This window comes from Magnolia sinica, chromosome 4, assembly GCF_029962835.1.
Source record: "Magnolia sinica isolate HGM2019 chromosome 4, MsV1, whole genome shotgun sequence".
NCBI lineage: Eukaryota > Viridiplantae > Streptophyta > Magnoliopsida > Magnoliales > Magnoliaceae > Magnolia > Magnolia sinica.
In genome coordinates this window covers 93,850,190-93,871,744 of record NC_080576.1, presented here as the reverse complement: position 1 = coordinate 93,871,744, position 21,555 = coordinate 93,850,190, and the positions used below count along the sequence as shown (strand labels likewise).

Here is a 21,555-nt window from a genome sequence, read left to right as displayed (position 1 = left end):
ATATTTTCATATTACATTCATTCTAATATATCTATCATTGATAGTAGATAGTTAGAAAATTAAATATATGAATTTTGTAGTCAAATTCAGGTTATCTAGTTCATAAATTCATCAGGAGATACAACTTCTCACTAAAGAGTGGACCGTTACACCACCATAAACATGTTCCAATTTATAAATAAATGCATATTTGGAATGCTTAGAATATTCCGGATTTAATCCATATTTTTCATTTTTTTGGCAAAAAAAAAATTTTGCGCCGACAAATTATGATGATTGGGTGGCAAAGGATGCCCAAATTATGGCATTGTTGTAGAATAGCATGGAAGCACGTGTTAGTGCCAATGTAATCTTCCCAAGGACTGTTAAAGATGTCTAGGACACCTTGAAGGAGATCTATTCTAATGAGAAAAACTTAATTTGTATTTATGAACTCCTACATAATATATTCACATTTCAGCGGGGAGATAGAAGTGTGATAGAATATTATTTTGTACTACGCAGCATGTGGGAAGAGTTGAATGTATACCAACCATTGTCCACAAATCTTAAGGTTATGCATAGGCAAAGGGAGGAATTTCGTGTTGCCAAATTTATCTTTGGCTTTTGACCTGAGTTTGAGCCTATGAGGTCCTAGATTCTTGGAGGAAGTGAAATTCCCTCACCGACAGAAGCGTTCGTCAGAGTTCAGAGGACAATCGACATGTCTACCCAAAATTCCACTTCATCATTATCGTTCAGCTTTTATCTCTGCAGCGGGCAGAAGTGATGGGGGAATTCGAGGTGGCCATGGTCGAGACGATAGATTTGGAGGTGGTCGTGGTCGTGGTAATCATCACTAAGCTCATTGTAGCCTCAACAGTCATAATGTTGATTCATGTTGGAATTTACATGGGAATCTGTCTGGGCTAATTAAGTCAACTCACTGGAGGGTGGTTCAGAAGGCTATGCATCCAATCTTGCCACTCCTGCTGAGCCGAATACTTCAGGTGACATGGTCACTATGTCCAAGGAAGATAATGCCAAGCTTTTGAAAAATCATTCTACTCGTGCCTTTTCCTCCACCATTACCCTTGCTTAGTCCGGTACATCTTGTCTTACATCTTCTGAGTATACTCCATGGATTATTGATTATGGTGCTTCCGATTATATGACCAGTAAGCGCAATTTGTTGTCCAAGTTAGTCTAGTCTTCATCTATTTTGTCTGTCACCCTGGCTGATGGCACTTCAACCAGTGTATTTGGTGAAGGCATTGTGTGTCCTACATCAGATCTCTCCTTGTCTTTGGTCTGGTATATTCTGAAGCTTTCGTTGAGTTTCTTATGTGCAAGTAAACTAACCAAATCCTTAAATTACTCTGTCAAATTTTATCCTTCTTATTGTAATTTTCAGGATCTAAAGACGGGGAGGATAATGGGTGAAGGGCATGAATCTAATGGACCATACTATCTCAAGAGTGGAACAACTGTAGCTGGAGCTGCATTGTAAACTAACATCTCTCCTCATCAATTGCATTGCAGGATCAGGCACCCATCCTTACCTAATTTGAAGAGTCTTGTCCTGTCTGTCCTATGTGTCTAAGTTCGAATGTGAAGCTTATGAGTTCAACAAGCATCGCAGAGTGTCTTTTCTTTTCCGTGAAGATAAAGTTAGTGATAAACCATTTTATTTGATACACTAAGATGTTTGGGGACCCATTCATATTTCTAGTTTATCTGACTTCAAATATTTTGTCATCTTTGCAGATGATTGCTCTAGAATAACATGGTTCTATTTGATGAAAGATCGTTCTAAGGTGTTAATGTGTTTTAAAGAATTTCAAGCTCAAATCCAAACTCAATTTGATGCTAAAGTATTTGTTCTAAGATTAGATAATGCCAAGGAGTACAGATCAAACCCTTTTCACCCGTATCTCTTATCTCATGGCACCATTCATCAAGCGACCTATGCACACACACCACAGTAAAATGGAGTTACTGAGGGTAAAAACCGTCATTTGCTCGAAGTGGCCAGGACATTATTATTAGACATGAAGGTTCCAAAAAGTTTTCGGCATGATGCTCTTTTAGCTGCATGTTATCTTATAAATCGAATGCCCTCGTCAGTATTAGGAGCTAAAACTCCTTTTTCTGTCTTATATCTCCAGCATCCTTTTTTTCTCAACATCTTAAAATTTTTGGGTGTGCATGTTTTGTACATCAATTTAATCATGTCTCAGGTAAGTTTGAACCCAAAGTTGTAAAGTGTGTGTTTCTGGGGTGCTTAAATATTCAGCGTGGCTACAAATGCTATAATTCAATCACTCGTAGACAATATGTGTCCATGGATGCCACATTCTTTGAAAATACTCCATACTTCTCATATAATGGGAAGGCATTGCAATTCTCCAAAAACTCTATCACCTTTCCGATGGTAACGAAGACATTCCAAGAGAAGTACTAAAGTGGCTAGTAATGTGTCATCTGCCAGTTCTATCAATACGTCTGAAGATCCTTGTATGCAGTCTCCACTAGACTTGCTTAATGAAGCAGATCAACCTACTGCTATTCGAAAGGGTATACGATCTTGTACTCTATATCCCATTTCCAATTTTGTTTCCTTGAATGGTCTATCACATTGATTTCGACAGTTTGCTTTGTCCTTGTCATCTATGTCTATCCCTCAATCGTTTCAGGAGGCTCTTCATACTGATGGGTGGAAAAGAGCCATGGAAGAAGAAATGGATGTGATTCATCAAAATCGAACTTGGACTTTAGCTAAGTTACCTACAGGGAAATGTGCGGTAGGGTGTATATAGTGAAGTACAAGTCTGATGGCACTGTGGATTGTTTAAAGGCTTGGTTGGTAACAAAAGGGTATACTTAGACATTTGGAGTTGACTACTCTGAAACCTTCTCCCAAGTGGCCAAGCTTCATTCAATTCGTGTGGTGATTTCTATTGCTGCAAATTTGGATTGGCTCCTATATCATTTGGATGTAAAGAACATGTTTCTTCATGGTAATTTACTTGAAGAAGTGTACATGAACCAACAGCTGGGCTTTGTTGCTAAAGGGGAGTCTGATAAAGTCTGTCGGCTAAGAAAATCAATTTATGGGTTAAAGCAGTCTCCACGCACGTGGTTTGACAAGTTCAATAACGTGATAATGCAGTTTGGGATGAAACGCAGTCGGGCTGATCAATTAGCCTTTGTTAGGCAAAGTGAGACCAGGACTTTGGTTCTTGTTGTTTACGCGGACAACATCATCATTACTGGAAATGATGGTAAAGGTATATCTGAGTTGAAGGCATTCTTGCAGTAACACTTCTGTACAAAGGATTTAGGCTACCTTCGATACTTTTTGGGTATTGAAGTAGCTCGTTCACAATTGGGGATTAATTTATCATGAAGGAAATATGTTATGGACTTGTTAGAAGAGACAGATTTACTGGGGACTAAGCCGATTACAACTCCCATGGACACAAACTCTAAGTTAAATACAAATGAAGGAGACATGTTTGATTATCTATGCAAATATCATCAGTTGGTTGGTAAATTGATTTATTTAACCATTACACAACCGGATATTACTAATCCAGTCAGTGTAGTTAGTTGGCTTACGCAAGCCCCTCATGTATCTCATATGGAAGCTATGTTCCGCATACTTAAATATTTGAAGAGTGCCCTAGGCCGTGGAATTCTCTACAAGCGAAATGGACACCTTAGGAGGTAATCTTGTTACCTGGAGAAGCCAGAAGCGACAAGTCATTGCTCGTTCTAATGTAGAAGCAAAGTATAGGGTTATGGCTCATACCATGTGTGAACTTGTATCGTTGAAGATGTTGATGTGTGAGTTAGGTTTTGTAGTTAATACTCCCATGAATCTATATTGTGATAACCAAGCTACATCACATATCGCTAATAATCCAGTTTATCATGAGCAGACCAAGCATATTGAAGTGGACTGTCACTTAATCAGAGAGGAAGTCACGAACAAGGAAATATCAACCCCATTTATTAAATTTGAAGACCAAATTGCTGACGTGTTCACAAAGGCTTTAAGTCGAGCTCATTTAGATATTCTTTATCAAGTTGGGCATTTATCATATATATGCTCCAGCTTGAGGGGAAGTGTTAAAATGGTCACACGTGTGACATGATCACACGTGTAGTCATCTTAATTGGGTTTAGTCTTTATGCATTGGGGTTGTCTTTTTCTCTTTGGTAGTGTGCTTATTGTAATGAGGGTATCTTGTAATTTCACCTCTTAATTGAAAGCCCTAGTAGAATAAAACAAAAGGTGGGGCGTGTGTGGCTATTTTGAGCATGTTTTCCTCTTTCTTCCTCTCTTCTCCTTTTTTCCATTCTTTCTTTCTTCTTCTCCGAGATCAATAGAGGTAATAGAGCCCATTCACTTCATGTCCTCCACCAATCATCCTCCCCAACCTTAGATCTTGAAATTTAGAATAGGAAGGACATAATTTGACAAAATAATTAAGAAATCTGGTTAATTTACATACCGACAATAAACTTCAAGGAAACTTAGGTATATACAATATTGATAATGATGAGAGGGATGGGTAGGACGAACAGTACCCACCCCAGATACACGAGTGGAGGTTCCATCATCTAAAATATGCAAGAAACAGGTGAAGATTGAATGAACTGAGACCACATTATGCTTACTAGTCATGTGATCGGATGCACAAGAATCAATGACCCAAGAAGCACTATTAGAAGAGGTAAGATAAGCTATACCCAACTAAGTTAGTGTTGTTATGGGGGATGAGGCATGGGTAGAGAGATCTAGCTTGGCATACTCTTCCTTGGATAGGATAACTGTGTCACATAAGGTATTCAGCTAAGTATAGGTGGTGATAGATTTGGAGATGTATCCCTTGCAACCATCATCAAATGGGTGGACCTGATTCCCCCAAGTTAGTTTTCCAACAGGATCCCAATATGCATCGACTATGTGATCGTTGGGACCACAATGTGTCCAATGTTGATTTCCACAACTAAAGCCACATCAAAATCAGCTCCATGACCACCCAATGTACTACCTACCTCCAACACGACCTCCCCTTGAATCTCTACCACCAAATTGAACAACCCATCACACCCCCCCCCCCCCCCCCCAACACACACACACACCTTTACCAAATATAGAGATGAATGCAGACTAATTGGATGAGGATGAACCATGTACATTTATATTGGTGGTGTGCTGAACTCTGGCAAATGCCTCCGTGATGGATGGAATCACACTAACTCCAAGGATCTGAGCTCATACAGGCTCAAATTCATGACGAAGGCCAAAGAGGAATTTAGCAACACAAAACTCCTCCCTTTGTCGTCTCATGCTTTCATAATGCATCAACAAAGGTTGATACACATTTAATTCCCCCCACATGCCTCACAAGGTAAACTAATATTCTCCTACACTCTTTTTCTCCTTGTTGGAAGGAGAAAATATTCTGAAGCAATTCATAAATACGGGTTAAGTTCTTTTCACCCGAATACATGTCCCTGAAGTTTTCCCATGCTTCTTTAGTTGTCTTGAAAAGGATTACATTCACACTGATATATGGTTCCATGCTATTCCATAACAATGCTCTAATTTGGGCATCTTTTACTACATAATCTTCATACTCTGGTAAGGTTTCTGCAGGTATGGGAGAGGTCAAATATTTTAACTCTCTTCCCTGTAAGGAAAACTTCTATGGATGTGGCCCACCGTAGTTAATTTGCTCCGTTAAGTTTTTTCAATGTGATTTGTGAAGTCATCCATTCAGATGGAAACAAAATATTATTTTCATCTCACTTTTGGTATCCATATTCAACAAAAAAGGAACTTGAACACACAAAGGGAGAACTCTTAGCTCAATCTTACCACACACAACCTTGAGAATAAACATACCCACGAGCACAATCAATCTGGACACGACTCACTTCACTACTCGTCTTTCAGTTGTGGGCCTTGTGGCCATCAACAATCGTCACACATAACTTTAGCCTTCAAATCTAACCTTTGCCTTCGAATCTGACCGTAAACCACATAGTATATGATCGACGATCCACTTTGGCCGATCTCAATGGTCAAATATAAAGGTGGACCTTACACACCTTCATAGAACATGATTACACGCCACACCAAAGGGTAGCCCCAAGTACGTTAGGGTTTCACCACGAGGAGAAGGAAAAAGAAAAAAAGGGCGTAGCCAGATCAAAGATGCTCTGATACCAAGTTGTGAATCGTGTGAAAAAGGAGTAAAAAGGAGAAAAGAGAAAACCGAAACAGAATGAGAATAAGGCAGCCAGCTGCTCCCACCCCCTCTCACCCTTTATTTTGTTAAGATAGGGCTTCACTTAAGGAGAAATTACAAGTATACCCTTCACACTAAAAGTTATTTACAAATACCATATTCCATGGGCCCAAAACACATATTCAGACCTAGAAAAAAAACTCACTCGAATGTGACACAAAATATGGTCCACTTGACAACATGCATGACCCGTGGGGTCCACACATGTGATCAAAATGGCATTAATAAAATATATACATGGGTTTTGCTAACATCCCCACCTTCATGCGGACGTTAGCAATGTCCCCTAACCTTTTAAAGGGCAAATGGCATGACCTATCATCGATTTGAACCATTCATCCATTCATACAACTAGGAGCAAGACATGGTGCAAAAGTCATGCCATCAAGTGATCCTAAGCTTCCAATCAACATCATGAAAATGCAAAGTCAAGATTGTCCGGAGAAACAAAATAGATCCAATCATCATCTTGAAACATCTAGTAGATAGATCCCACTTTGTATTTCTTATGGTTCTAAAGTAACACTCCAATTTGATTATTCTAACCATGTGATTTATGGCTCGTAAACAATGGATGGTTGTAACAAATTGGCTCTATTCAAGGAGTTAGGATCATCGGATCAGCATAATTCTTGCACCATGGCATGCTCCTAGTTGTATGAATGAATGAATAGTTCACCCCCCCAAACGCAAGCGCGCACGCACACACACACACACATCTAATACTAGATCCAATTTTGTAACACTTTTCGTCGTCTTATTTGACTTGGCTAGATTCTGCATTGACTCATACGAGTAAACTTATCTAGAGCTTTGGTGTTTCCTAGTCGGTGCAATTTTTGATAAATTAGAAAATATATAATGTTCTAATAAAATTTAAGACACCATGATCAATGGAGAGGGCTACGAGAGAAATCATTCACAAGGAGAACCCTTAGTCTCCACAAGCTAAGGGGCAAAAAAGGTGATGTCATAACAAGAAAAATAATATTTTTTTTATTAAAAAAAAAAACAATGGTTTTCATTTAAAAAAAAAAAAAAAAAGAAAAAAAGAAAAAAGAAAAAAAAGAAAAAGAAAGGTAAAAACATAAATCAAGATAAAGGAAATGAGTATCCAAAATATAAAATCAAATTTTGATGGCAGCAGCAAAAGCAGGATCCAGGCAATGAAGCAAGAGTTCAAAAATTTGTGGATGAAGTGTCACTTCACAGCCCTTAGCATCGGACGTTAATGTTGTCACTAGATGGTGCATAAATTGGGTTCAATAAGTTTGTTGAAACTGTCAAGTCAGCACAAAAAGGAAATAAACGAATCTAAAGAATTTCTTCACCTCCAAAGGATGCAGCAACAGCCACAGAACCAGCAACAGATCCAGCAGCAGTTGCTGCTGCAGCAAACCCACTTGCTCCAATCACAGGAATAAGGGTTCCTAAGGTAGGTGCTAAAGCACTAAATCCTGCAGCAATTGCTGGAGCAGCTAGCCCTACAAAGAAAGAAAAATGTAAAATAAAAGATTTAGAATTCTCATGTCAACAGAAGTTTGCTTCAGAGATGCAAAACCTGATTCCTAAGTGTTTGCACACACTGTTTGCACACACGCGCGCGTGCGCGCACACACACACACACATATCAAGGATAGAGTACCGCCAGTAATGGCCATCAAAGTTCCTCCGGTCAATGCAGCAGCACCAATGATACCACCACGTTTCCATTTGGACCATTTGCTTTTTGGTGATTCGTTTTGTTCTGCATGTGCCTCTGCCTCCTTTAGTGCAGCCATTGCAGAGCAAGCAACCATTACCTCCATAGCTTCCTGCAGGAGTTTTCAATTAGCATTCCATTGGCCACGACTATGAATTCCAAAAGAATGGGTTTTTGAATTTGAATGTCAAGCTCTTGAAATCCCATGACACAAACATCTTGTGTCTGATGGTAAATGTTGACCAGATTAAAATTCTGGTGACATAGACTTCAGTGTTACTTTTTGAGAGACACCGCCCTAGTGCATAGGAATTACTGGAAACCACCAGAAGTTCACAAAATTAAATGGAAAGAGATGAGGGTATTCTCCAACTTAAGCTAATTTCCCCACTTACAGATCTGTAATTTTAGTTTGGGAATTTTCTGTAATAAATCCGCGACTGCATCTGATGCATTCCCACTTCCAACAATAAGCAGTTAGATGATACTGATTCCTTACAATATCACATAATCGGATCAAGGTGTCCACTGCATATTGCATCCAATGATAGAAAAGGATATACAACTGTTAAGTTTTGGCAATTTTAGTTGGGAAACTCCAGTAATAAATCCCATACTGCATTGAATGTGCATCAACAATGAGCAGTAAAATCTTATTGATGTGGATAACATACCAAATCACTACAAACAGATAATGATCCCTTACAACATTACATAACCACAAGAAGAAAAGACAGTGAATTATGGTATCCAATAATAGGAAAAGAACACAAGAAAAGGCAGTGGGGAAAAAACAAACAAACAAACAAATTAAAAAGACTAGTTCAAGAGACATCCAAAAGAAACACTCATGCAGGACCAATGCATGAACTCAAATAATGTGAGAGATCAATTAGAAAATTAATTTAAATAATTAAAAAAATCACAAGCATGATAAACACCATCTCACATTCCATGATACCAAGAAAAAGTTATGAAAAGTTCATACCTAAATTAACAAGCATACATCCTGCATGACATTAAATACATGAAACTAGGATCTTGGGGCGTGTTTGGCCAGACCGATCCCATGGGATTTGGAGGGATGGAATGGAATTTAAGGTAATGATGGTGGTATCGGTGGATGTCGTCTAAACCCATGGGATGGATCAAATTCCAGGATGACGGAGTGCGTGTTTGGGATGGCGGTAGGATTCGGTGTAGACCGTGGATTTGCAGCCGGGCGTGTTTGGAGTAGACCTCTGCCGTATCCAACGCTCGTGCATTTCATCCGCTATGTGGGCCCCACCATGATGTTTATGTCTCATCCATGCCGTCCATCTACTTGCTGGATGAGCCGTTGTGATCTTCCTTTGTTTTTGGGGTGTCTGGTCGTTGTAGATTTTTACCATCTTTGAATCTGGTTAGATTCCCATGATAGTTTATCACCATCTAAGAGTGACACTGACTCGTCCAAGTTAATTCTTGTATGGACATCCAGACCGTCAAGGTTGTGGGGCACATTGTTGATGGAGTGTACAACTATGATAGTGTACGGTGGAAGCGGCATTGCCATTTTTTCAATGGTGGTGAACGGTCACAGGAACTCAGATGAGGTGTGGGGTATAGCAGTGTATATCTTTTTTTCTTTTTTCTTTTTGTTTTTTTTTTTCCTATTTATTTCTTAAACCGATGGAGGGAATGGAGAAAATGGTGGGACGGATTCACCGAATCCGATCAAAATCCCACGCAGCGTTTACGAGGGCGGCGCCATCGCCCATACAGATACTGGCCAAATAGCTGGTGGGATAGATGAGTCTGGATAACCGCATAAAATCGACGGATATCCCATATCCAGTGCCCGACCAAACACGCCCTAATGGATGTAGGAACATCCAAATAGCATAGGGATTATCCTAACTCAAAAGGAAAAATCTAAAACTACCCAAGGCGATCAAGATTTGGGTGTGGGTAAGGCTAGGGTTTAGGGAAATTCAGGAAAACTTGAAATTAAGATTAAATTGGGTAAATTGGATAAAGGGATTGGTTATTTAGATTTTAAATAGAGGGGAATTAGTGTTTTGGATGACTGGTGGCTAGGGATTTGAGATGAATGAAAGGAATTTGGGAATTAGGGTTTGGAAAATTTGTTGAAACTGGGGATTTTTGGAATCGGGAATTAGGGTTTGGGTTTGGATGGGGGAATGGAGAGGGTTTTGATGGGAAAAGAGAAGGAAACAAAACGGATGAAGGGGGACCATACGGCCAGCCCTACGGGCTCACATGTGTGGTCGTACAGTCGCACGTGTGGGTTTGTTAGGGGAGGGTGTTGGGTCCCAAAGTTGGGTTTAATGCGGGGACGATGAAGGAGAAAGACTAGAAGAGTTTGGAAGGGGTTATGAGGAATCTGGATGGGAGAAAGAAAAAATTGTTACAAGTACCTTGTAAAGAAGAAACTCAAAATGGGTAGATGAGAACATCATGCTCTCGTTAATGGAAGATCGGCCTCGCACCAATCTTTCTTCCAAATCACATGGAAGACTTCTTCACATCTCATGAAGATTAGAGAAAAGAAAGATTTTTCTTCTTTTTTTAATGAGAAAAAACATCATTAGAGAGGTTACACCCTCCCCCTATATAGTCTCAAGAACTTTATAAAATTACAAACTAGTCCCTGTTTTATGTCTTTTAACTAAAATAACCCTAGTCTAAGAAAAAAACATATAAAACCACTCATAAGGTATCCAAAGCATAAATCAAACATAAAACTAGATCCTAAAACATATATGTCCTTTGGTGACAAGAATGGTCCACGATCAAGGGCCCGATCATGTAATCCATGCGATCCAACGGTCCGATCGTCTCGTCCCTCAAATCCAATAGTCCAAATCACTCCTTAAAGCAACCCATATGCATCTTCCAAGTGTGGGGTCTTACAGATGCTCGCTCGTACATACACTATGGGGTCTTCGACACGGATACTCTCTTAGCCACAGAAAAACTAGGGCTGCCTCCTCTAATACGTGCGCAAAGGCGTACGTGATGTGATGTCCTCATCAACTCTCCTCGACTGAGAAGAGTTCACCTTTGGTGGACTAAAACTCCTATAACGCTCGAGGATGTCCAGATCCAGAGTCTGCAACTCTGCCTCTGTAATCCATGTGCTATCTGAAACCAGCTTGTTCTTCCACTTGACAAGGAATTTCTTAAATCCCCCATGGCGAGTGGAAATCGCTTGCGCATCTAGTATATCTTCAACTTGTTCACTTCGAGCAGGCAAGGAGGGTAAGGGTGGCAAAGGCTGGGATAATGGATTAGGTATAGGTCATAGGTTAGGGATTGGATTATGGTCTGTGGGAGGGTCTGAAAATGGATCAGAAGGTGAAGCAGTAGGACCCTTGTATCGTACTAGATCTTCCACATTAAAAGTAGAGCTAATTCCCATGGTAGGTGGAACGTCTACTACATACACATTGGGACCCAATTTATGCAGTCTTTTGTATGATCCTGCACTACGCGCTTGCAATTTCTTAACAACCCCATGTTCTCTTACCTGTAATTCCTGAAATCTGCCATGAGAATCAACAACTGCTTTATATTTTTCATTACTTAAGTTAATCCACTCGTTGATCTCACTATGCAACTCATGAATGTGACGTGCAAACTCATGTTCTGGCTCAGATGGCCGATGGGACACAAACGTAAGTATGAGATCTACGGGTTTCCTAGGTTTGTAGCCATACACAACCTCAAATGAAATCATGCCCATGGACCTATTAATGGAACTATTATACGCTAACTCGACTATAGGCAAAACAGTACCCCAAGTTCTGACATGATCTCCCACAAGGCATCTAAGCAGATTTCCAAGACTCCTATTGACGATCTCAATCTGACCGTCTATTTGAGGATGATAAGCAGATGAAAATTGAAGCCTTGCCCCCATCATGTGCCATAGTATCTTCCAAAAATAGCTCATAAAACGTACATCACGATAAGACACTATGGTCTTTGGTAGACCATGTAAACACACTACCTCCCCAAAGAAAAGTTTAAAAAAATTGGAGGCATCCAACATTTTTGAGCACAGAATGAAATGAGCCATTTTGAAAAAACGGTCCACAACCACAAATATGTAATCATGTTTCTTGATAGTCTTTGGTAAACCCAACATGAAATCCATACTGATTTCCTGCCATGGAGTATGGGGCACTGGCAAAGGCGTATACAATCTTGTATTTTGCTTTATCTGCTTCGCGAGTTGACAAGTCCTACACTACCCAACTATCTTGGTTACATCTCGTTTGAGACTTGACCAATAGAACCTATCCTCCACAAGGACAATGGTCTTGTCCCTCCCCAAATGACCAGCCACCCCTCCTGCATTAGGTTCCCAAACTATGAAATCACGGAGGGAAGTACAAGGAATACAGAGTCTGTCGCCTTTAAATAGTAACTCATTGATGATGACAAACTCGCGATTGTCGCTCAATTGACCATCTCATAATAGCAGGTACAGCTCACCAAAGTTTGGGCATGTAGGATACTCTTCTCTCAGCCGCTCAAACCCAGTCACTTCCACACTCATACTCTAGAGTAGTGTCACACGACGACTAAGGGCATCAACAGGTTTGCTCTCGACCCCGACCTTATATTTAAGAACGAAAGAATATTCCTGAAGAAAATGGACCCATTTAGCATGCCAAGGGTTTAGTTTCTTTTGGGAATTGAGGTAACATGAGGCCTCATGGTCAGTAAACAAGACAAATTCTTGCAGTAATAGATAATGAAGCCAATGATGCAAGGATTGAACGACCGCATAGAACTCTCTGTAATAAGTAAAATATCGTTGCTTTTCCTTATTCAGCTTCTCACCAAAATAAGAAAAGAGGTGCCTTTCCTGACCAAGCACTCCACCTATACCTACCCCAGATGCATGATGTATCACACGCAGTGTTTTGAGTTATCGGCGAGAAATCGATAATATCGCCGATATTATCGGTGTCACCAGACCTGCGATACTGAAACCCCAATATTTCGTTTCTCTTCTAGATGTCGCCGATATTTTCGATATTATCGGCGATATTTTCGGATCACTGGCCAAATCAGCCAACTCCCCTATAGATTTCGATAAAATAGGCAAAACAAATGCCGTGTTTTCGGCGACATTAGGCGACGACCCTCTTATTCGGAAAAAAATATAGAAAAAGAAGAAGAAGAAGAAGAAGAAGAAGAAGCTCTCTTACCTTTTTACTCACGTGGTCAACAGCGCCGGATCTTTCAGAAGAACGAAAAACCTAAAATCCCCTTTTTCCTTCGAATGGAATAGCTTTGAAAGGAAACTGGATTCTACCTAGGCTTACGGGGATTTGATTTGGGATTTGAAAAAAAAAATCGAAATTTGGGGAGAGATTTTTGGGAGCTTTAAAATCGCCATGGTCGGGGGTCGGTTTATCAAAAAAAGGGAAGTGGAATGGGTGGTGTACACACAGTAGCTGTATAGCTGCTATAGGTACGTGGCGTGCGCAGACGAGCACTAACGCTCCTCGAGCTCCGAGTTGTACGAACGGTTCAAAGGAGATTAAAGTTACGTGGGCCCCACAGTGATGTATTTATTATATCTACACCATTCATCTATTTTTAGAGATTATTTTAGGGCATTATCCAGAAAATGAATCATATCCAAAGATCATGTGGACCACACCACAAATAGCAGCGGAGATAATGATTTTCACCATTAAACAATTCGTTGGGCCACCATAACGTTCTGTAGGCCCCACCATGATGTATGTATTGTATCCTTACCGTCCATCTATTTTTCGAGACAATTTTAGAGTATGAGATAAAAAATGAGGCATATCCCAATCCCAAGTGGACCACATTACAGGAATAATGTAGACCATTAAAAACCTTTTGGGACCTATAAAAGTATTGGATCAAGCTAATATTTGATTTTTGCCCTCATCTAGGTCTGTATGACGTAATCATACAGATTGAATATCAAATAAATAGTACAGTGGGCCATAGGAGGATTTTAACGGTGGATATCCAATCATTATTGTTTTCATGTGGTATGGTTCATTAGAGATTTGGATCTGACTCATTCTTTATCTATTACGTTAAAATGATATCTTCCAATGGTTGGACGGTGTGGATACGAAACATAAACCATGGTGGGCCAGATAACAGCTACACGTCACTACGGTGGTAAGTCTTGCCGCTCAACCTGTCGTACCTGAGCCGCGTCCCTACCAACTCGAGTACATGTGTTTGCGTACTGAGTAAATTATGTGGGGTCCACCATGATTTACATATTTTACCACTCCGTCCATCCATTTTAACAAATAATTTGAGGGCTTTAGCCCAAAAACTAATTATATCCAAATCTCAAGTGGACCTCACCATGGAAACAGTGTGAATTGAAATTATAACGTCTAAAATTCTATGAGGCCTAAGAAAATCTGGATCAATATATTATTTGTGTTTTTCCTTCATCCATGTCTTTGTGACCTTATGGACAGGTTAGATGACAAATAAACATCACTGTAGGCCCTACCAAGGTTTCAACTCTGAAAATCATTATTACCAATGTTTCATGTGGTGTGGTCCACTTGAGCTTTGGACATGCTTCAAATTTCGAAACAACTATTAAAATGAGCTGAAAAAATGGATGGCCAGCGTGGATAACCCGCGCACATTCATAGTGGGCCACAGTACTACTCTCAACGGCCATAAGATCTGAACAATGATTACGAGTCACCTTGTCATTCTATGTAGGGATGAAATGTGGCCATAAATGTGTATTTTTTTTAAATGCATTTACTTTTGCATGTCTTAATTATTATAAGCTTACATTTGTATTACATAAACTCATTTTGGTTATTATTTGAGTGATTTCTTACGACAACGCGTGCCTTTTGGCCCCCATTAAATGGAAACTTCTCATTTAATGCATTCTTTTTGTAATTTTTTCATTTCTAAATATGTAAATATGTGTAGTTAGACATGTCATGAAGTTTCACTAAAAAATTCCACCATTTTCTCCATGTTTCCCCCTTTTTCCCTGCATTTCTAGTTATCGGCGATATTATCGGCGATAACGATATTATATCTTTATCTCTGGCCAGCGAAACTTGTAGTGATACCGACAACTTGAACACTGATCACACGCAACTTCAAAGACTTTAGAAAAGTTTGTAAGGCACATGACGAAAGCTTCGGTCATCTTGCCCTTAATCTCCTTAAATGCTCTAGAGGCAGCTTTAGTCCATACAAACTCCCCTTTCTTTATGCAATCAGTGATGACTTAGCAACTTTCTATAAGCGGTTCATTAGAGGGCTATGGGCCTAATCTTCTCGAGGTCCGCTCTCATGACCTCAGATGATATTATGAACCCTAAGAAGATAATGCTCTTTGATACGAATGTGCACTTCTTAAGGTTGGCATAAAGCTTTTCAGTTCTAAGGACCTCGCAAACATGCTTCAAATGGTGGAGATGCCGTTCCTTTGATGTGATATAGATAAGAATGTCATCGAAATACACCATAAGGAACTTACCCATAAAGGGTCTCAATACCTGGGCCATCACCCTCATAAATGTGCTCAGGGCATTAGTCAAGTCAAAGGGCATGACTAGCCACTCGTATAGCCCATCCTTCGTCTTGAAGGTTGTCTTCCATTCATCTTTTAGGCGTACACGTATTTGGTGATATCCACTCTAGAGGTCAATCTTCAAAAAGATGGTGGCACCCGCCATCATGTCTAACATATCATCAAGACGCAATATAGGAAACAGGTACTTAACCGTGATCTTATTGGTGGCTCTATTGTCCAAACACGTGCGCCACGTGCCGTATTTCTTAGGCATGAGAAGCGCTAGCACAACACACAGACTCAAACTCTCTTAAATGAAATCCTTCCTAAGGAGCTCATCAACCTGCTTCTTCAACTCTGCATGCTCCGTAGGGTTCATTCGATAATGAGGAAGGTTTGGTAGTCGCCTCAGGGACAAGATCAATGGCATGCTAGATATCCCCCATGGGTGGAAGCTCATCTGGTAAGTCCTCTGGGAATATATCGTGAAACTCATCCAGAATCGGAATCACCTCAGGAGGTCCCTCTACACTAACCTCGGGTGTAACTTCTCTAGCCACTAAGGCATACACCATCGAATCCACCTTAGCCTCTCTCTTGAACTCCTTGGCGTTGATAACATGGAGCGACTTGGGTTAGGATCTCCTCGTATTCGACTTCCCCTCGGCTATCTTCTCTACATTGCTTTTTAGTGGAAGAGGAACTAGAGTGATCTTCTTGCCCTGATGCATATATGAACAAACATTTGAGCGGTCATATATTGTTACATCACAGTCAAATAACCAAGGTTGCCCTAAAACGATGTGTCCAACATCCATAGGCAAAACGTCACACCACAACGAATCAGAATATGATCCAAAATGAATAGGCACAAGACATCGCTAGGTAACAGGCATGGAAGATGCGTCAACCCATGAAACTCTAAAGGGCTGAGGGTGCAGTTCGGGTTTCAAAACCCAAACGGGATAAAGTGCTAGTGGAGACCACATTTGTACAACTACCACGATCGACCATCACCTTGCAATTCTTCTCTCCACATTTTGCATAGGTGTAAAAAAACGTAGTCCGATGCCAGTCATCAGTCTCCTTAGCATTGGTGAAGGCGCACCTGACTACTGCAAGTGGTGTGGTCTCTTCTTCCTCTACTTCCTCATCACTAGCACCAGTGATATTGGGCCGATAGACTTCTTCATAATCGCCATGTTCATCTCCCTCTTCCTCACCTTCGCCAATCATTAGGGCCTTGTTCCTCTCTTTCAAGGGACACTGATGCGCAAAGTGACCAAATCCATGGCAATTGAAGCATCGCGTTGGTTCACCTCCCCTAGAGTTAGCACTTGCTATCCCTATTCCTTTAACATCTCTAGGGTTGGATTGGGAACCAACTTGGTGTCAAACAACCATGTACTCTAAAACCTTAAGCTTTTAGAGTAAATCGTTGTTTGACATGTTATCAGAGCGGAAGGTCCTATGTTCAAATTTCGAGAGCAACAAATATACCTCGCTAATATATTATTATCCCACGTGGGGTCAGGAAAATCAAGTCCGGCCCAAGGACCAGGAAATCAAGCCCGGCCTATTTATGGTGTGAGTGTCCCTCCACCCTTGTCAGTATGTTCCCGTGCGGAGTTCCCACCCCGCACGTGGGGGGGAGTGATAAAGTCCCTTTGTATACATTGATACACCACACTCTGCAAGCTTAAGCTTTTAGAGTAAATGGTTGTTTGACACTTGAGGCTTGGATTGACTTTCCACGTCAAACTTAGTCCCTTGAGGATAATTCTTAACACTTGAATCTCGAGAGTCAAAACCCCTCCCAACTGGTGATTTGAGATAGTATTCAATGTCTCGCACCACTTGGTACATGTGCTCCAAAGTGCCAACATCACAAGAATAGTTCTCGTTGGATCTCGAATCGGAGGCCAATCCTAAATCTGAACAGTCGAATGATCGGGTCCTCCTCAAAGTCACATCACATCATGTATTCCTCAAACTTGGTGATATAATCTGACACAGTCATGGATCCTTAATGCAAGGCATGCCACTGGTCTAAGAGCCTCTGGCAGTAAGAGAGAGGGAGATACTTTTCTTCAAGGACCTATTTCATCTCAGCCGAGTGCACAACTGGGAGTTCTCCACTCCTCTCAATTTTATGCTCCATGTTAGTCCAAAAAAGTATAGCCTGGCCCACCAGCTTCATCTTAGCAAATCTCACTCGACGGGCATTAGACATATCATACCACTCAAAATAGCGGTCCATGTCTGTCACCCAATCAAGGAATGCTTTGGGGTCCAAACAACCATCAAAACTAGGAGTCTCAACTTTCACACCCTTCATGGCTTGCGCGTCAGGGTCATGATGGTCATGATGTTCCTCACATTGTGGTTGCACTTGTGCTCGGCTACAGCCAGCGCCTTGGCCACGACCACGCCCTCGCCTATCAACTTGATCTCTAGCTTGAGATTGAACATCTTCCCTAGTGTCGGGGTTCACCTGAAGGGAGGCCTCAAGCTGATTGACGCATGCATTGATCGCGGTCAATTGAGTAGCGATGGTTCTATTGTGTGCTTCAATGGCCGTCAAACGGTGGTTGATAGCGTTAAGGGCCTTTGCAATCTGCACTAGATTCATAGTGGGATGTAGACCAAAACCACGCCCAGAACAAGTGGGCATACACAAGGGAACTCAAAAAGGTAAACTTAGATCCTAGCGCAATGTAATGACAAAGAGAAAACAACCTAGAGACCAAACTGGACACACTAGAAACACTAACATAAAAATTCAGCAAGCTGTCAACATCAAATACTACGTTGAAAATTCAGCAAGACAGTAATCTAAGAGTACCAAACTGAAAATTTAGCAAGAGTGTAATCTGAAAATTCAGCAAGGTAACAACATGAGATTACTACACTGAAAATTCAGCAATGGTATTAGTGGAAAACGCTAGCCGAAAATTCAGCAATGGGACACTCCACACTAGGAACAAAAATCAGTAATATGACCCTAAATTCTATATGCAATGTATGCTCTAATAACCCTAGATGTAAGCTCTACCCTAGATGTGACTCTAACCTAAGTGCAACACAAAAATCCCATGCTAAACCTATTGGCTCTAATACCAAATTTGATGTAGGACCAATGCATGAACTCAAATAATGTGAGAGATCAATCAGCAAATTAATTTAAATAATTTATATATATATAAACACAAGCATGCTAAATACCATCTCACATTCCATGATTCCAAGAAAAAGTTATGAAAAGTTCAAACCTAAATTAACAAGCATTAATCCTGCATGACATTAAATACATGAAATTAGGATCTAATGGATGTAGGAACATCCAAATAGCATAGGGATTATAGTGACTTAAAAGGGAAAATCTAAAACTACCTAGGGCTATCTAGATTTGGGTGTGGGTAAGGCTAGGGTTTAGGGAAATTGGGGAAAACTTGAAATTAGGTTTGGAAATTTTTTTGAAATTGGGGATTTTCGGAATCAGGAATTAGGGTTTGGGTTTGGATGGGGGAATGGAGAGGATTTTTATGGGAAAAGAGAAGGAAATAAAAAGGATGAAGGGGGACCGTACAGCTAGCCCTACGGGCTCACACGTGTGGCCATACGGTCGCATGTGTGGGTTTGGTAGGGGTATTGTTTTGGGTTCCAAAGTTGGGTTTGATGTGGGGACGATGAAAGAGAAAGGTTGGAAGAGTTTGGAAGGGGTTATGAGGAATCTAGATGGGAGAAAGCGAAAATCGTTACAAATACCTCGTAAATCTTTTAATGTCACTTGAAGTTTCTGTTAAAAAAATCCACTATTGCCTAAAATTTCCCCAAATGTTCCCACGAACTACAATGTAGTACATGGTATATGGGATATTTCTTGAAGTTTCCCACGATATTTCCATTTCGCAAGGGAGTGATGGATAGTGTAATACCGTAACTTTGAACACCACACACAAATATGAGAAGCTCCTATACCAACTAGAGTTCAAGCCTTTGTCAGTGCCTGGGTTGCCACGACTAGTAAATTCTTACCCTCGAGAATCTTAGGGTTAGGAAGTGTCAACTGGAGCTCCCTAGCATGTGCTTTTTATGTCTTTTCATGAGGTGACTACATACATGTTTCTCCACTAGTGTGGCCAGAGCCATATCGAGGTTTTTTTTTTATCTTTACCTTTTTGGGTTGACTAATGGGTGTTTTTGACTTTCTGGGAAATGATACAAAGAATGATGTCTTTGTGTACGACATAAAAACTATTATCCCCGGAGGAACTGTATAATCATTGGGTTTATACCAATGAACAAAAAAGGCACAACTTGAGCAATGAGTTCATAAATCAAATAAAAGACCTAGCCAAGAGAACTCTTACTCCAGATGTGCTCAAAAGGACCATATTATACAATAATGAGAATGAACAAGAATTCTTGCCTAAAATATATGATCCTTTTTTGAACGGTCCATATCATGGAACAACCAAAAAGTCACCTAGCTCATTTCAACCAAGATTATCTCGATGATGGTTGCCTTACGCAAATAAGCGGGCATTTTATAAGGAATGGAAGGATGTTCAATAATGAAGTAGTGTCAATCGATATGATCAAAAGAAGGATCAATTCCATGGTCACCGCTTGGAAGGTTAGGATCTGTGGAGGGTTAGAAAAGAGTGATTAGGCCAAGTGTAGCACCCATGTCTAGTGTCATAAAGCTCAAGTTTAGTGGGTGCTCCCTGGGAAACCCAAGTCCCTATGGGGCGGGAAACACTTTGAGAAATGAAATTGGGGAGGTATTGGTGGCTTTCTCCAAGCCTTGCGGAGAGGTTGGGTCAAACGCAATGGAAACCCAAAGAGAGGGGTTAAACATTTGCTACTCTTATTCTAGAAAGTTAATTATTGAACAAGATGCTCACAACAACACTTAGTGAGCCATAGAAAAATTGTCAAGGCCTAAGAGGCTAGAAATGTTATTCTTAAGACTTACTAACTACTAATTTTTTAGCTTTGTGTTCCATTGTCTTGAGGGATGCCAATGACGTGGACAATGACCTCGCTGTATAGGGATTGACAAGCATGTCACTTGCAATTGATCCTTTAGAGTGGGCTATGAAAAAATTTCAAGGGCCTTGGAGGCGTGGGTTGTGTATTCTTGAGATTAAATTAATTATACTGTTAGTTGCTAACTTGGGAGCTTTGTGTTCCATTCTTAGTTGCAGGATCCTTCTAACTAGGTGTAGCTCCTGCTTTGAATCCCCTCTTTGGACATTAGCTCTCACCCCCGCTTCCTACCTATTTGAACCTGTTTCCATTTTGAAAGAAAAGCTTCCCCACTCCCACACTCAAATTTGTTGTCCGCTTCACTTCCTGCTTCGTGCAACTATAGTTCCATTGTCTTGAGGATGCCAATGAGATGACCAGTAGCTCGATTAAGAAGGATTGACAAGATGGTCAGTCGCTATTGGTCTTATTTTTTATTTTTTGAAAGGTCACATGGTATAAGTTTCATGTATGTTCGAGAACAAACCAATTTGAATAAGATAAACACAAGTGACATGCCCTAAAGCACTGTCGGGTATATAAAATGAGAAGGAAAACTAATGCACATTGTCATAGTAACAAGCTAAACCCAACGAGGCTGGAATCAAATCTGAACAAGAGGAACCGATCGGAAAACTGGATGCAAGGATTTACACGAATGTTTTCAGTGGCAAACAGTTACAAGTCTTATAAAAGGTAGGTGTAATAAGATACAACAAAATGAGAATTGCCAATACTATAAATGCAAGGAAAGATTGAAGAGGTAATTCTCTGTACAAGTTCCACTGAGGCTCACGTGTATGGATCTGCACGACTTGTGAGGTGGTGGCCACCATGAACATGCTCTAGCCCGAAAATCAAGAGGATCTGCACATCAGGAGGGCCACATGTGGGGGTTGAATATAGACTGCTGGTCATCTTTCTTCCAACTGTCAAGTTTT

At 40.5% G+C, this 21,555-nt stretch overlaps 1 protein-coding gene across 2 annotated transcripts in view; it reads right to left on the bottom strand.

The window, feature by feature from the left end:
* Positions 1 to 21,555, bottom strand: part of LOC131243395 (uncharacterized) — a 75,565-nt gene that overhangs the window by 37,240 nt on the left and 16,770 nt on the right. For both annotated transcript variants that reach the window (XM_058242731.1, XM_058242733.1), the window contains 2 exons: positions 7,951 to 8,119; positions 7,637 to 7,789 (listed from right to left, as the gene is read on the bottom strand). In XM_058242731.1, the coding sequence (XP_058098714.1) occupies positions 7,637 to 7,789; positions 7,951 to 8,119 (322 nt within the window). The remainder of the gene's footprint in view (positions 1 to 7,636; positions 7,790 to 7,950; positions 8,120 to 21,555) is intronic.